We start from the raw sequence: 14,534 nt of genomic DNA, 5'->3' as shown, positions 1-14,534 counted from the left end.
CCGAATCAATGTAAGCGCCATTGGGAAGAATCGGGCAATCGTGAAAACATATAATTAAGAAATCCGACATTTGACGGTGTGACATCTAACGCCATTATGCAGAATAAGAAACGAAAGTGAGGTGGCGTATTTGTCGAATCACATCATTTGAGACAGTGATGCCAGAACCGTGGGTCGTGGGACAAATCTTTACCCTCTCCACGACGTCCCAGTGACTCCCCTATCGCAGTTGTTTCATCTAACACAAGCGCGTTGTCCCACGTGTCCGCAGCAGCGGGTTACACGCGACGAGCAGCCAAGCGTGAACGTAGAAAAGGACAAACAGTGGTGGAAAGAGAGAGGTCCGATGATCAAAGAAAAGAGCCGAAACGTATCGGTGTGACTAATACTAATTCAACTATAAAACTTTTTTATTTTTGACTTTTTTTTACTGAAACTTTTACTAACGCATTGGTGAAATTTTTCGCATTAAAATGATACCAAACACGATATAGTTTGAATTATAATTACTTGCTAAAATTGATGTTAAAAGTTGGCGAAAAGCAAAGGAGGATTGGAAATGAAAACCGGTTGCGGTGTCGGCTCGGGTTTCAAACGTTGCATATATCCAGCCGAGGTGTCGATTCTGGGCATTTAATGTTGCATATATCCAGCCGAGGTGTCGATTCTGGGCGTTTCAACGTTGCATATATCCATTCTTGGTGTCGATTCTGCGTCCGTACAAATCGTTTGTACCGTGCCGCGATACCTATTCTACGTTCATACGCAACATGCGACGTGTTGCATGTTGCATGTTGCGTGTTTGATGTATCTTTGGTGTACGGCATGCCTTATACATATATACAGTTTCATTATTATTTTAATAAATAAATATAATTCAAATCATATCGTGTTTGGTTCCATTTTAATCAGAAAAATCTGGCCAATAGGTTAGTAAAAAAAGTCAAAAATAAAAATGTTTTATAACTGAATTAGTATTAGTCACACCGATATGTTTCGGCTCTTTCGTTTGATCATTGGACCTCTCTTTCTCATCCACTGCCTGTCCCTTTCTACGTTCACGCTTGGCTGGCGTCGCGCGTAACCCGAGATTCGACACCTCGCTTGGATCCCAATCTCTCTTGCATATGTATGTTAAGAGATCACGATCGATCGGAGGTTCTCGGGTAAGTGCCGTGTCTTTTGACACAGTCCTCTTGCCAGAGGGTCCCCGGACCCTCCCCACTCCATGGCGAGATCCTTTATTTCAAACTCTTATCTTTCTGCACGCGCCATGCAGCACCATGACTTTGGGTCATCGGCCACACGCGCGATTCTTTGAAACTCGGCGATCGAACTCTCTATCGCCGTTCCATAAACAAAACGTCCGCGACTCTTAGAATTCGTCGCACCTCAAGTATCAACTACCGCCGGCCTAAGTCCGATGACAGGCACATGGCTCGGGGCATCGATAGCCTAAAGAATCCTAAGAAATCCTTGAAACCCAGGTCAAAGCCCAAAATGCATTGACCTTGCCACGTGTCAACCCTTGAACACGTGCTGACGCTAACATGTATATCCAGATTTTACAGTACTGTAAATTGTTAGGAAACCGTCTGTAGTGGAAGAAATACAGGATTGCCTCGAAAAAAGCAAGTGGTCTCTGCTTCGAAATATGCAATTGTTCGATCCCGAGCCACTTGCTTATTTCGAGGCAATCCTGTACATCGTAGAAAGGAAATAGATGAACAGCGATCACCTTTATTATATAATACTATTCATTGTTGGTCATTTATTTCATTTAGATGGCCCTTGACATATAAATAGCGGTACAAAATATCCTGTTTAATATTTGTCGATCGGTTGTGTATTCTACATAATATCGAAAATATGTTGAGTTTGCTACAAACTGCTACACACGATCTGTACAGGAGAATGGTGAAATTCTGATTATCTAAGAAGAGCAGTCAGAAAATAAATCTATTGGCAGATTTATTAAAATTTTTTTAGACAGATAACTTAGTATATTCTTTTAGCATAGAATGTGTTATTGTGCTGAATTTTCCCGATTCTCCTAAAAGTGTGCGAGGCTGGCAGAACGACACAGCTCGAGCGAGTTCTTGAATACTGGCGAACGTAGAAAAAGACAAATAGCGAAAGAGAAAGAGGTCCGAGAATTAAAGGGCCCGAGAAAACACATTTGAGTGAGACAATATTAATTTAACCATAACTTTTTTATTTTTCATTTTTGCTAAATGAAACTTTTACCAATGTAATTGTAAGGTCCTTCTGATTAAAATAAGACCAAACACGACATAATTTGTATTATATTTACTTATTTATTTAAAACCTAATGCAAATATATAAAGTAACTATAATTCAAATTATGTCGTGTTTGATCTTGTTTTAATCAAAAAATTTCATCAATACGCTAGTGGAAGTTTCATTCAAAAGAAAAATCAGTCATTATAAAGCAACGAAGCGTAAGTGCAGATTAAGTACACAAAAAAAACATAAGGTTTATATCAAGCTTAACATTTTCTGTTGTATTATGGTAATCACTATATTATAGTTTTGTTTCCTTGTTGTATTATAGGAAAGTAAAATATGCAATATCGTATAAGCGTGGACCAGGTGCAATAGTTGCAAGAAACCTGATATGTATATAACAAATTAAATGAGGAATCAAATTGTATCTAATCCATCTTTCATTGTAATGACCATTCAGAGAATAAAATTATAATAGTTGTAAGGAATAAGAAATAAAACTAACAAACCGTTAAAGATTGAAATTTCTTTATATCCTTACAATTTAACCTAACCAATTTTCCTCGTATGTCTTCGAATTTACGTATTGTAATAGTTAGAATAACAGTAATACCTAATTGAAGAAATTACTTCTGTATCACGTACTTTTATCATATGTACGTACATACATATGTATATATATAAAACTTAAATATTAAAAAAAATATCAAAGAAAGATGCAGTTCAACTCCTTTTTTTAACTGCTTTCCAAGTTAATGTATTTCATAGTATTAATGTATTAAAAATGTATTTTTATGTATTAGAAAAACGTTAATGTATTGAGAATCAGAACTGAAACCGTAAAATCGGGATTCGAACTGATTCTCCTGGTTTCTTAATTCAGCCATGTTGCCATGGACGAAATTATATTATTTTGTCGATTCGTCGATGCTGCTGCCACGTGCTTTAGCGGCTTGAGCATCGAGCCGATAACGTAGAAATAACGAGAGAAGCCGAACTCTGCCAAACCCGCAGAGCTTACACGGACACGTGGGACAACGCGCTTGTGTTAGATGAAACAACTGCGGTAGGGGAGTCACTGGGACGTCGTGGGACGTCGTGGAGAGGGTAAAAATTTGTCCCACGTCCCACGGTTCTGGCATCACTGATTGGAGAGTTCTATCGCGGTGTTGCCACATCTGTAACAATCCTGACCATCTAGCAAAATGAATTCACTCGAGCCGAGCGAGATTTTAATTCCAGGCGGACATAGAAAAAGACAACGCGATAGAAAGAGAAGGAGTATCATGAATGAAACAACGTAGTACCGATCGGCGGAAATACATATGTTCGAGTCACACGCCACGACAGACTCGATGAGACTCTGTAATACACATTACGTACGCGACTATAAAACTTATACGAATAAAAACTACATGGCATTAATAATTTCAGAAAAGGAATGGAAAATAAACAGATATAAATTGATCTATGTTGGCGAAATTCCCCAAATTGTCTCAGCCCACGAAGTTGGCAACAAAAATACTTCGTTCGTGCGTCGTTACCGATAGCGGCAGCACCTCTCGGGCCCACTTTGTCCACGCGGTTCCCTCTCCTCGCCGGAACCGGCACGATCGACGCCATCATCGATCGTGTTCTTCTTGATCGTACGCTTCGAGTGAACGCACGTTTTTTTTGCCCACGCTCACGTTACGTTTCAAATCAGACCGCTCTTTGTTAATATAACAAGTATCGACCGCGCCGTGTCCACGTAATTACTTTCGAGTATATCTCGCGTAATTGATCGCGCTACGCCCACGCATTTATTGTTGTAAGTTGGTCGTGCCCACGCAGTGTAATTGTTTGACTTTGTACATTGTTTGTGTGACTGGTGTTTTATCTTTGTACATATTGACGCGCAATAAACGAGTTGTGGTTGTTGCAAAGTGTGCCTCTTTATTCTGTCCGCTCAGCCCACGTGAACACGCAAACAATCTATATCTATATATACAATATTTATTCATTGAAATATTATCAATGTATATAAACAATAATTGGCAGGTTCTGCCTCTTCTTTCTCCGCGGCGCACCGTGCCGTCTGCATCGTCGATTACCACGACAGCCATCCCAGTCATGTGGTATTGAATTTTTTTTTTTCTAAAATATAATAATGAATGTTTTATAAGTAGAAAGAGCAATCATGGAAATTCAGTGGTTACTGTAGTAGACATCATTTTCATTTCACGAAAAATCTAAGTCTGCCACATTTATTACATAGAAGAATCAACGCTTTTACTTACTTGCGACGTCGACTGCCTCGGATTCTCCTTTCTCTTCTCTTTTATTCGACTTCGTTCCTTAGACCTCTTTCTCCTCCTGTTTCTTCATTTCCTCTTTCTTTTCTTCCTCTTCTTCATCGTCCATCAGTGAAGAAAGTAATTTATGTATAGATAACGTAATATTAATTATGTAAGGTTATACTTGCCGATTATACGTGATCAGGCAGCATATTTGCAGTCCATTTGTCCTAGTAACGTTTTCTTGAATATACCTATATATAATTTTTTAATTTTTTTCGAGAAGAGGAAAATGCTGTCTTTAATTTCTCAATGACAAAAATATTCATACAAAGATGAAGAAAGATGAATGAAGATAAATATTGAAAAAAGAAAAAGTTAATGGAAATAGATGATTAAATAAATTCCTTTTAACGTCTTTTTTTGGATTTTGCTCAAATTTAGATATGTTGTAGTTTTTAGTGATATACAGGGTATCCCGTAACATGTGTAACTCCCGGAAACCGGGGGTTGCTGGGGTGATTCTGAACAACAGTTTCCTTTACCAAAATGTCGTTTCAAGCTTCGATTTTGAGTTATTAAAGAAAAACACTGGCCAATCAGAGTGCGCGCTGAGCCACGGAAGCGTTGGCTTTCAACGGCGCTCGGTCGTGGTCGTGAACAAATGCATTGGCACAGCGTAGGTATCAAGGGAAGAGCGCGATAAATGTTACATCGTCTTAAATTAACAACAATGTGAAATCATTCGTTATTCATGAATAACAAATAAACTAATAATTCGTTTAGAAGTAAAGTGTTTTATCATTTATGAAAAAAATGGTTCTTTTTTAACAGCACGTTTCCAGGTGGATAAATTGTTTGAAAAAAATTATTTTTCTAACTAATGTTAGAAAAAGATAATTAGACTTACTCATTCATCCACGAAAGAACCTGCTTCGACGGAAGTGGATCGTGCCGATCCTGACCTTCCCAGACAATCCGAAACAGTTGACAATACGGCTGGGTCATTGAACGCGCTTCACTGCACGGGGAAAGGTGGGGATTATTTTGAAACGATTTATTTTTCCTACATGTAAACAAGTCGGTTATTGAGTGACGAAAGAATGCATTATTTTCTTTTTTTTTTGTCGGAGGGGAAATACATTTACGTATGCGGTGTGGGACTCGAAGGTGCTTACAGCACCCCAATACCCACTAAAACCCCTCCCTCACCGGGCCGATTGTGGTGGCCGTGGTGTCAGTCGCGGCAGCGGGTGGTGTCACGTTATCGTGGCCAGGATGGGTTCGACGTACCCCCAGTCGACCACTAAGCAGGCCTCCGCGCGCCGTCGTACGTTTTGTTGCACTTTCCGCAACGTGTCGCGTGATATTGTCGCGACAGCGTTGCGGATGCGTGCTGTCACCACATCCCTCGTGGTCACGGGTTGCCGGTATACTACAGTCTAAAAACATGAAGAGAGAAGCAAACTACGTAAATAAAGATTTTTGAAGTTAGTGCAAATTGTTAATGATACTGAACGTACCTTCAGGTGTCTCCAGAAGAAAAAGTCCAACGGATTCATATCCGGAGACCGTGGAGGCCACGGTACAGAACCGCCGCGGTCAATCCACCTGTCGCGAAAGGTTTCATCTAAGTAAGCCCGAACATTTGCGGCATAATGGGCGGGCGCCCCATCATGCTGGAAATACATACTCATCCGAACCTCGCAAGGAATTTCTTCCAAGAGATCCGGAAGAGCATGCTCCAGAAAATTTTGGTATGTTGTTCCATCCAATCTAGCGGGTAGACTGTATGGCCCAACAACAAAATCATCGCAAATGCCGGCCCATAGATTGACTGACCAGCGGTCTTGTGCTGCATGTGGACGAATCGCAATCGGATTCTCATCGTTCCACAGGTGCGAATTGTGGGCATTAAAGCAACCCCCCCGTGTAAAAAGGGCTTCATCTGTCCACAAAATGTACCTGCAAAACGACGGATTTCGCTCGATTTTTTCCAACAGCCACTTTGAATATTCCATCCGTTGGACGTAATCTCTGGGGAACAATGTTTGTACCCGTACAAATTTGTACGGGTGCATTCCTTCCAGCTGCAGTTCCCGGTGTACCGTGGTCCAGCTGACACTAAAATTGAAAAAAAAAATACACAATAATTCCATTTTTATTATGAAATCTATTTTCAAATGTACTGAAAATTTGAAAATTTTATGCATTTGAAAATTTAAACTTACAGCACCCGCCTGCTAACTTCTCGCACACTCTGGGTGTCGACCATCCCGGTCGAACTCTGCGAGCACTTCTTCCAACCGCGCCATGGAAGCACGACGCGATCGGCCCGTTTCACGATGGTTTGGTTGAACCGACCTGGTCCTATGCAGGCGGCTAGCCAACCGGCGGAAGGCTGCCGCACTAGATGTTTGTTCGCCGGGATGCAACTCGCGGTATCGGGCAGCCGCATGATTTGCGTTGCCTTTGCACTCCGCGTATGTGAAAAACATATCATAATATTGGGCGTTTGTACGTATCATGATGAACGTTTTGTTCGCGACTAATTTTGCCAGTCGAAAACGACAACACCCCCTCAAAAAAAAAACGATCTCGCGGTATGTGTGAATATGTATGCGTGTAAAAAGTATAGTTAATCACGGAAGTCTTTGTACACCGTTTAAAACAAATTACCCCATTTAAAATAGGACAAACTGTAATTTTTTAAAACAGCAAAAGTACATAGCTTAGGAAATTAATTTTTATAGCTTGTCCAAGAGCCTTAAATCATTTGGTCCAATTTTAAATGAGGTATTCTGTTTTAAACGGTGCATAAAGACTTTCGTGATCGACTGTATGCTGCTCTGCCGAAGAAATCGGTTCGCGACATTGGCAACACCCCCTCAAAAAAAAAACGATCTCGCGGTATGTGTGAATGTGTGTGCGTGTGAGAATTCCTTCATTCTAGTGTAAGATCAATTGTTTATTACACAATAATGCATTCATTCGTCGCTAAGTGACATACTTGGTTACGTGACAGCACCCGCTGCTGCGATTGATACCACGGCCACCACAATCGGCCCGGTGAGGAAGGGGTTTTAGTGGGTATTGGGGTGCTGTAAACACCTTCGAGTCCCACACCGCGTACGTAAATGTATTACCCCTCCGGCAAAAAAAAAAAAAAAAAAAAAAAAAAAATAAGGCATTCTTTCGTCACTCAATAACCGACTTGTTTACACGTAGGAAAAATAAATCGTTTCAAAATAATCCCCACCTTTCCCCGTGCAGTGAAGCGCGTTCAATGACCCAGCCGAATTGTCAACTGTTTCGGATTGTCTGGGAAGGTCAGGATCGGCACGATCCACTTCCGTCGAAGTGGAGTCTCTTTCATGGATGAATGAGTAAGTCTAATTATCTTTTTCGAACATTAGTTAGAAAAATAATTTTTTTCAAACAATTGATCCACCTGAAAACGTACTGTTAAAAAAAACATTTTTTTCATAAATGATAAAACACTTTACTTCTAAACGAATTATTAGTTTATTTGTTATTCATGAATAACGAATGATTTCACATTGTTGTTCATTTATGACGTTGTAACATTTATCGCACTCTTCCCTTGATACCTACGCTGTGCCAATGCATTTGTTCACGACCACGACCGAGTGCCGTTGAAAGCCAACGCTTCCGTGGCTCAGCGCGCACTCTGATTGGCCAGTGTTTTTCTTTAATAACTTAAAATCGAAGCTTGAAACGACATTTTAGTAAAGGAAAATGTTGTTCAGAATTACCCCAGCAACCCCCCGTTGCCGGGAGTTACACAAGTTACGGGACACCCTGTATAAACGTATCTCGAAGAAGTCGAAGGTACTTTGAAATATTTTTTATAATTATAGGAATGAAAACTATAGGACATTAATAATTTCAAGAAAGGAATAAGAAAACAATTATTTCCGCTGAAAAAATAAATTTTGAGTTCTACGCTCGCTTCGCTCCAAAAAACCTATTCTCGGGAATCGTTTCTTCGAAAATGTAACAAACTTTAAGAAATATGGTATGGCATAGCGTAACTCACGAGATCGTATGATCCGCGAGTACAATTGCTATTTCATGCAATTGTGAACCACCAACAGAGTCAGTGATACTACACTTTACAGTGCAGTGCGACGCCGGACAGTAACAGTATTTTTTATTACTGTCCGCATAAGACCTTTTTTGACTTTTCAAAAGTCACTATTTTGAAATGTGTACATTGGCGTCGAGCAACTCGCGAGATCGTATGATCCGCGAGTACAATTGCTATTTCATGCAATTGTGAACCACCAACAGAGTCAGTGTTACTGCACTTTACAGTGCAGTGCGACGCCGGACAGTAGCAATATTCGTGCAACTTTCTGAGAGGGACCTTTTGCGCTTTTCCAAGCTTGCTCTCTCCTCTGTTATAAATTGAGGCTCCCGAATGGGCATTCCCCTATTGTACCGGCTATCTATTAATTCCGGTAACATGCATAATAAATAAAATTGAATTAATTTTGGCTCCATATTCTTTTGCCAAAAATTATCGTCTCTATCGACTCTAATGTACTTTAACCCTTTTCGGGTCCAAATTCAAAATAAACAATATTTTCTACCTGTGACATGTAGTTGTCCTTGTACTTGGTAGTAATAGTAGTGGTTCCTGTTCAATTCATTTCCTTCTGCGTCTGCAAATATACGCCGAATAACTGCAGCACTTTTGATTGCCTCCTTCGGCAATAAATTCTCCGCCGTTTTCGGACATTTGATTTCCACAATGCCCTCTTCGTCTATAAGTCCATCTGGCGAAGCTCCTAAGAACGGGATGGCACTATCAATAAATAATCCACATTCTTTAATTTCAACACCAATGCACACACTTAGATGTTCACGTGCGAATTTTTCGCATTTCTGTCCATATTGTACTGCAGGTGCACTGATCAGTCGTGGATACACTAACGACTTCACTGAATTTCCACAGAGCGTGCCAATTCGACGACGGCATATTCGTCCGAAATTTGAGGCCGTCAATAATTTAGATTTGTAATTCAACCATCTCGGATTTTTCGCTTGACCGATGGTTTCTTCTTCAATGGCATCTCTTCTATTTTGCCAATTCTGTAACATTTCCATATGTTTTTTTGGCTCTAATTCATAAATATTGTTAGCCATATCCGGCTTTTCAGCATTTGGTCCGTAATTGGAATCCTTTTCAGAACGGAATTGTTTCCGCACGTGCTTTGTAATTTTTTTTTCCTTTCTCTTTTCACTGTATTTCTCATTTTCTTTCTTCCTTCTATTTTCTATTTCGCGAAAAATAACGGGCGGTTCCTTGTTCATCGCCGTATTCAGACGCCACAACACTTGTTTTGTGTTATACTGTAGGACAGCAGCAGCACATCTTCCCGTGTAAGATCCCCTCTCGCCGAAATTCAATCTTTTTCCTCCTGTATATTTTGCGACGATTCCGTTGAAACTTTCGACGGCATTATTGTTGCTGTTATACAGCAAACTCTCAGCATGCGCCAACAGAGGTCGAAGTATTTCTTTGATTTGTTCATACACTCCCATCTTCATCAATTCGGGAACAATGTTCTTTTCATCTTTTTTACTCGTTCCATCGCAGAAGTATTGTAGTTTTGAACAATCTGCATGTTCACCAAAAACATGGCTAGGAACATTGTGTATGTCGGCATACAAATTCTTAATTTTTTCAGCGGTTGTTACTTGCTGACTGTATCTGTACTCTGCGGCTTTTACTATATCCGCACGCATTCGCCGAATGCTGCTTTCAACGATTCTTCTGAATGTACCAGGTGTTGTCATCTTTACAACTTCTTTCATTTTTCTGCAAAAGTTTCGCAATAAATGATTCGTGCATTCAATTTTTTTTACACGAATCTGTGCTTTATATGGATCTGCGTCTATAATTTTTTTATAAACGCTGCTGTCCCCATCAGCAATCAGTGTTGAATAAATCAGCCCACGTTTTTCTACGCTGGTCTTGAAGCCTTCGACTATAGCGTCACTTTCCATAGCCGTTGATGCTTGGCTTGCGCTCCAATTTTTAAAACAGGTGTGCTTTCGTGGCTTTTCTTTCTTTTTCGCAGCACATCGACAAATCCTGCACACCTTGTTTCTCACACCGATAAATAAAACTTTCTTCGTGTGATATCCAATTATAACGCCGACTCCAGACGCGGAATTGTACGTTCCAGTCCGGTATGATCGTTTCATCCAGCTTCCATCGGCCACAACGGGGATGTGAGGGATTCCACATCCGGAAACAATATCGCCTCTTTCAATGGCCAAGCGTTTTTCTTCCTCTGCCGCTGTTACCATCTCTTCTTCTGCAGCAACAATTAGTGCTTTCACGATTTTATCGTGATGCTTTCTAAATTCTTTCTTCGACATGGAGGGTATGTTCATCGCTGCAAGGAACTCCTCCATTTGGGCATAACTGCCTCCATTCACAATTGTTCCAGCAACTGCACACTGGTTTGTTTCCATTTTATTGCTTTCGTCAGGTTCACTGTGGATTTCACCTTTATATTTGCACATATCGCATATTACACTGAGGATGGTCCTCAGGCCCGACCGTTTCATGCCGGTTATTTTCAGGTGTCTAATTCCACAGTCTTCCCTGTTTTTAGCATGGTCACCTATTTTCTGAAATTCAGCAAAGATGTGCTGCATGTCCACAATACTGAAGCAATTTGGTATACAGAATTGTTCTTCAGGCTCGTTCGTTACAACTTTCTGTATCATCAGTTCTTCATTTTCTGAATTTGTGCCTTCCATATTTATCCCATCTTCAGCATTGTTTGTTTCTTCAATTTCAAACAATTCATTCGTCGTTTCTTCAAAAATTTCTGTCGAATTTGCCGTTTCTGTTTCGTCATCCAATGGTAAATAAATTTTCTCGGGGGTGTATCTTTGTCCATCGGATGTTGATTGTACGGAACTTTTCTGAAGGGCTAACCGCCGCCTTCTTTCGCGGCATGCTGTTTTTTTCGAATATCTTTTCGTACTGATTGTATATTTTGGCCGACGACTTCTATTATCCGCCACACATTGATGTTCACATTCATTTCTCCTATCTTCAATCACTTCAATCATGAGAACATTTTCACTATCACTCATTGTCACTATCACACCACAATATTCACCTTTCACTTTGATCACTTCACACTTTCGAAGCTTTGAAATAAATTCAATGATGCTATCTATTTCTTGCTTCGAATGCAACTGTCGCGAAAACGTAAAATGCAATACGAAGAAACATAGGGCGCCATGGTGAGGAGTGTTTCTAAGGACTACGAAAAATAAAGAACAATGACAAAAAAAACTTTTGAAGTTGTATTCATTTATAATATTATGAATTAAAATTATAAAACAAAAATATAACATGAAAATAAAAATGTAATCCGTAAAATAAAAAATTAGAAAATAGGAAAAGGTCTATTTTATAAAACAGTGAACACGGTCCTGATCCCCACCACCATTCGAGTGGTTTCAGCATCAACGACAAAAGACAATCAAATAAAGCAAGATGTCAGACCACGAGGTGCGTATAATCGGCCAGTAAAATATTATATCATTAATATTACGTTATTTATATATAAATTACTTTCTTTACAGATGGAAGTGGACAGAAATGAGGCAGGGAAGAAAGGAGAGAAGGTAGAGAGGAGGGAGGAAGAGAAAGAAAATAAAGAAGCCGAAAAAGAGAGAAGGAAGGAAGAAGAGAAACAGGAGGAGAAGCAGCAGTCGGCGTCGTCGTCGTCGTCGTCGCAAGTGTTACGACGAGCCGCCTAAACGTACGTTAATCGAATTCTTCCCACGATCGGACAAACATCGTGTTACGGCCACCCGCCTAAACGATCGATATTCGAACAATTGAACTCCTCACGACCGGACACCTAAACATCATATTGCGACCACCTACTTAAGTATTCGATAAGACGCGTTCTCACGGACATCCCACCTTGTCAATCATCGGCCCCTTCTCCACCACCAACGACATTATAAAAGACCTTACCGGACATAAGCGCAGTCAGTCGGGATCATATTATAAAAATAAAGTGCTAAACCTTTAAAAGTGCCATTCATTTAAAAACCTGTGAACTTTCCACGTGACACAAGCAAGTAAAAACATTGCTTTTCTTATGTAATAAATGTGGCAGAATTAGATTATCATGAAAAGAAGTCATTTCTACAGTAGTAGCAAATGAATTTACACGATTTTCTTTTGTTTTTTTTTAATAATGTCACAATTTTAGTACCATTTATTATTATATTTTAGATTAAAAAGCTGTTAAAGAAAATGATATATGGCGGTGGCCACCGTCGACGCAAATGGGGCGGCCGCCGTGGAGGACGACCATGGCGCGGCGGCGGCGGCAGAGGAAGAGGACGGCGCGGCGGCGGCGGCGGCAGAGGAGGACGGAATGTCATCGTAAATTATTATTAATGTATATTAATAAAAATTTACATTTTTACATTTTACAGAAAAATGTATATTAATAAAAAGAATATATGATTAATTAGTACATATCTCTTTATTTCTTATTCCCTGCGGGCGAGAATATTCGCGACCAGAAATTCGTACGAGTGCGAATGAGAAAGCAAGATGACAAAATCGATGTCGTTACGTGCGACAAAACACAGTCTGTCTCGCAAAGCCATCGGTATCGTCATCTTGCTCTCTCACTCGCACTGGTACGTATTACACCGTCCGCGCGATCAACTGTCACCGGCGAGCATCGGCCGCCGATTCTTTGTTTTCTATTTATAAACGCGTTTAGAATTAGTGTAAAACTGTTGCATCCTCACTCCCTCCGATTCACCTTCTTGAAATTATTAATGTCCTGCAGTTTTCATTCCTATAAGTTTTATGGTCGCGTACATTATGTGTATTATTTCGTTCTTGCTACCTCTCTTTCGTTCGCGCTGTCCTTCTGTATGTCCGGCAGGAATCAAAATCTTTTAAGTAAATAATAAATACATAAATAGGAACACAAACAGCACATGTATATCGCCTTCTATATCTTTTTGCATATAGAATATGCGAATATTGCGAAATGTGCAGGTTTTATAATTTATTTCTCTGGCATATTTCTATATTTTTCATTGATAAAAAAACATGATTATAAATATGAATAAAAAAGTTTTGTGGTTTGCCACACATTAGGTATTGTTTCATTCTGAGACCTCTTTATCGGCTCGAGCTGATTCATTGTGGTGATGATTAGAATTGTAACAGGTGTGAACAGCGTGACAGAAGTTTTAATACGTTGCGGCAACTATGCCTTACTTGTGGCTATATTCGCGTAGCCATTTGTGATGTCAAATTAGAATTTACATTTATCGACTGATCTGTGTTTTTATCGACCTTGATGATAACGTGGTCAAATATACCATCAATGCCTCTGACGGAGAATCACTGAACTATTCTTATGTCTATTTGACGTCTGATGCGTGCAAATCGTAGATTCCATTTTACGTCTTCCAGAAGTGATAAATTGTGAAAAATCGAATTTCAGTGATACTGTGCTAGTTCAAGGGAAGTTGGTTTGCTCTGTTATCAGTGAAAAAACGATTAAATCGTCCAATATTCGCTAAAATGTAGCCGAACGCAGCATTCGGCAGCCATGTTGTTTGCTTACAACAGCGTCTGTCTCAATCGTACAGTTTCCAAAATTCCATTTTTCTCAACGTATAATGTTTATTAGCGTTCAAGCGGACCAGACCGACCTGTAGCGAAGTCTACCCGTGTGTGCTGTACCCGCGAAAATTTCATTTATGCAATTATCGAGACGAAAAATGGAATCTACGAAATCGAGTGTCTCTCTCACACATGTCGTATACGTGCATGCTTTCCGTTGGTTGTGTGAGTGCACGAATACAGGTCATGGCACAAGGAGTCTGTGTCCTTAAACGATTAGAAATTCTGCTTAGCCGACGTTTTCTTTTGTCAATCGTTTCGCGCGATTCTTGCGAACTAGCATA

At 40.0% G+C, this 14,534-nt stretch overlaps 1 protein-coding gene across 1 annotated transcript in view; it reads left to right on the top strand.

The window, feature by feature from the left end:
* LOC143305549 (uncharacterized) overlaps window positions 1-12,663 on the top strand; it is a 540,711-nt gene extending 528,048 nt beyond the window's left edge. Inside the window, exon 3 of the mRNA XM_076689585.1 lies at window positions 12,165-12,663. Within this exon, the coding sequence (XP_076545700.1) occupies window positions 12,165-12,341 (177 nt within the window). The 3' untranslated portion in view covers window positions 12,342-12,663. The remainder of the gene's footprint in view (window positions 1-12,164) is intronic.
* Window positions 12,664-14,534: the final 1,871 nt, after the last annotated feature.

Source organism: Osmia lignaria, chromosome 8 (genome assembly GCF_051020975.1).
Source record: "Osmia lignaria lignaria isolate PbOS001 chromosome 8, iyOsmLign1, whole genome shotgun sequence".
Taxonomy (NCBI): Eukaryota; Metazoa; Arthropoda; class Insecta; order Hymenoptera; family Megachilidae; genus Osmia; species Osmia lignaria.
Note: the sequence above shows the minus strand (reverse complement) of the source record. Positions and strands in the feature narration are given on the sequence as shown.